This window comes from Volvox carteri (assembly GCF_000143455.1).
Source record: "Volvox carteri f. nagariensis unplaced genomic scaffold VOLCAscaffold_154, whole genome shotgun sequence".
NCBI lineage: Eukaryota > Viridiplantae > Chlorophyta > Chlorophyceae > Chlamydomonadales > Volvocaceae > Volvox > Volvox carteri.
The window spans coordinates 24,721-25,841 of record NW_003307697.1 but is presented as its reverse complement, the minus strand read 5'-3'; the positions used below and the strand labels follow the sequence as shown (position 1 = coordinate 25,841).

The following is a 1,121-nucleotide window of genomic DNA, read 5'->3' as shown; positions in this document are numbered from 1 at the left end:
GGAATGCAAGCAGTATAACATCTTCACAGACAATGAGGTCATGGTATGATGAGCACTAAGATGGACACATACTTGAGGCCCAAGTCCTCCAACTTCCCCGTCATTGATGCTCTTATGGTGCTGGCAATGTACCTTTTCCAGATGACTGTGTCGGCTATGAAGGAAATTAATGCTGATGACCTCGAAGACGTGTTCAAGCGACTCGGCATCTCTGCTCCGGGCCAGGAGGGCCGCCAACCCAGCCTTTACTTTGTGGTGGATCCTAGCATCTACAACAAGTTTAAGGTGCGGGCAGGAACGAAGAAGAGGAAGGCCTGTGAGGAGCGAGAGGCTGCCTGGCCGCCCGACCCCAAAAAGCATGAGCGGTCAGCCGACACCCGGTTGTACATTCTGCGTGGCTGTAGCAGTTGCTCACCTGGCGGGTCGACTGGATAAGCGGAAGCGTGGTGTTGGCTGTCCTCGCCGGAGTAGGAATAAGTCCAACCCAGCGGCAAGCACTAGCGTACATAGACATGTATGAAACAATCAGAGACGGCGGCAGTGGAGTCTTGAACTCCGAACACCTAGTAGATGTGATACGTCAGTGTCTGGCCAGAGCACCCCGCCCGGGTAGCTTATATCTCGGCCTACCTGCCGGAGATTCCCTACCACGGTCTTGCCGTACTAGGATAATGTTGGTGGGGCCCAGGGCCCCAGCCCGTTAGGTTTGCTTACGAACAACTGTCATGTTCGATGCATGTGACGTGGCTCGTAACATGTACAAAACTTGAGTCGAATCATGAACGAATTAACAATTATTGTTAAAAGTAATCGTTGAAATATTCTAAGGGAAATGTAGCTTGCTACAGTGGCATTGATAGCATTAAGTGAAGGTGTCATGCACATGTACTAAGACCTGCACAGCAGCACCTGATGCATCCTCACCGCAACAATTGTTGTGCTGGGTGAAGGGACAGCTTTGTGGACACCTTGGACCTATGGCCACGATCTTCATGTTTTGTTGAGCTACTGTGTGCGAGCTACTGTCCTTATTGATGCAGTGGTAGTAGCCCCTTTCGTTAGCCATGGAATGCTGCTGATGTCAATTGCTAGTTGGTTAGGCAAGCTGCGGGGTGCCCAAA

The 1,121-nt window shown here is 51.1% G+C and overlaps 1 protein-coding gene across 1 annotated transcript; it reads left to right on the top strand.

Annotated features, from left to right (window-relative positions):
• Window positions 1-60: 60 nt before the first annotated feature.
• VOLCADRAFT_100769 (uncharacterized protein) lies at window positions 61-435 on the top strand (the record flags this gene model as incomplete). Its single annotated transcript, XM_002959287.1, has 1 exon — window positions 61-435. The coding sequence occupies one exon, from the start codon at window positions 61-63 to the stop codon at window positions 433-435; it is 375 nt and encodes a 124-aa protein (XP_002959333.1).
• Window positions 436-1,121: the final 686 nt, after the last annotated feature.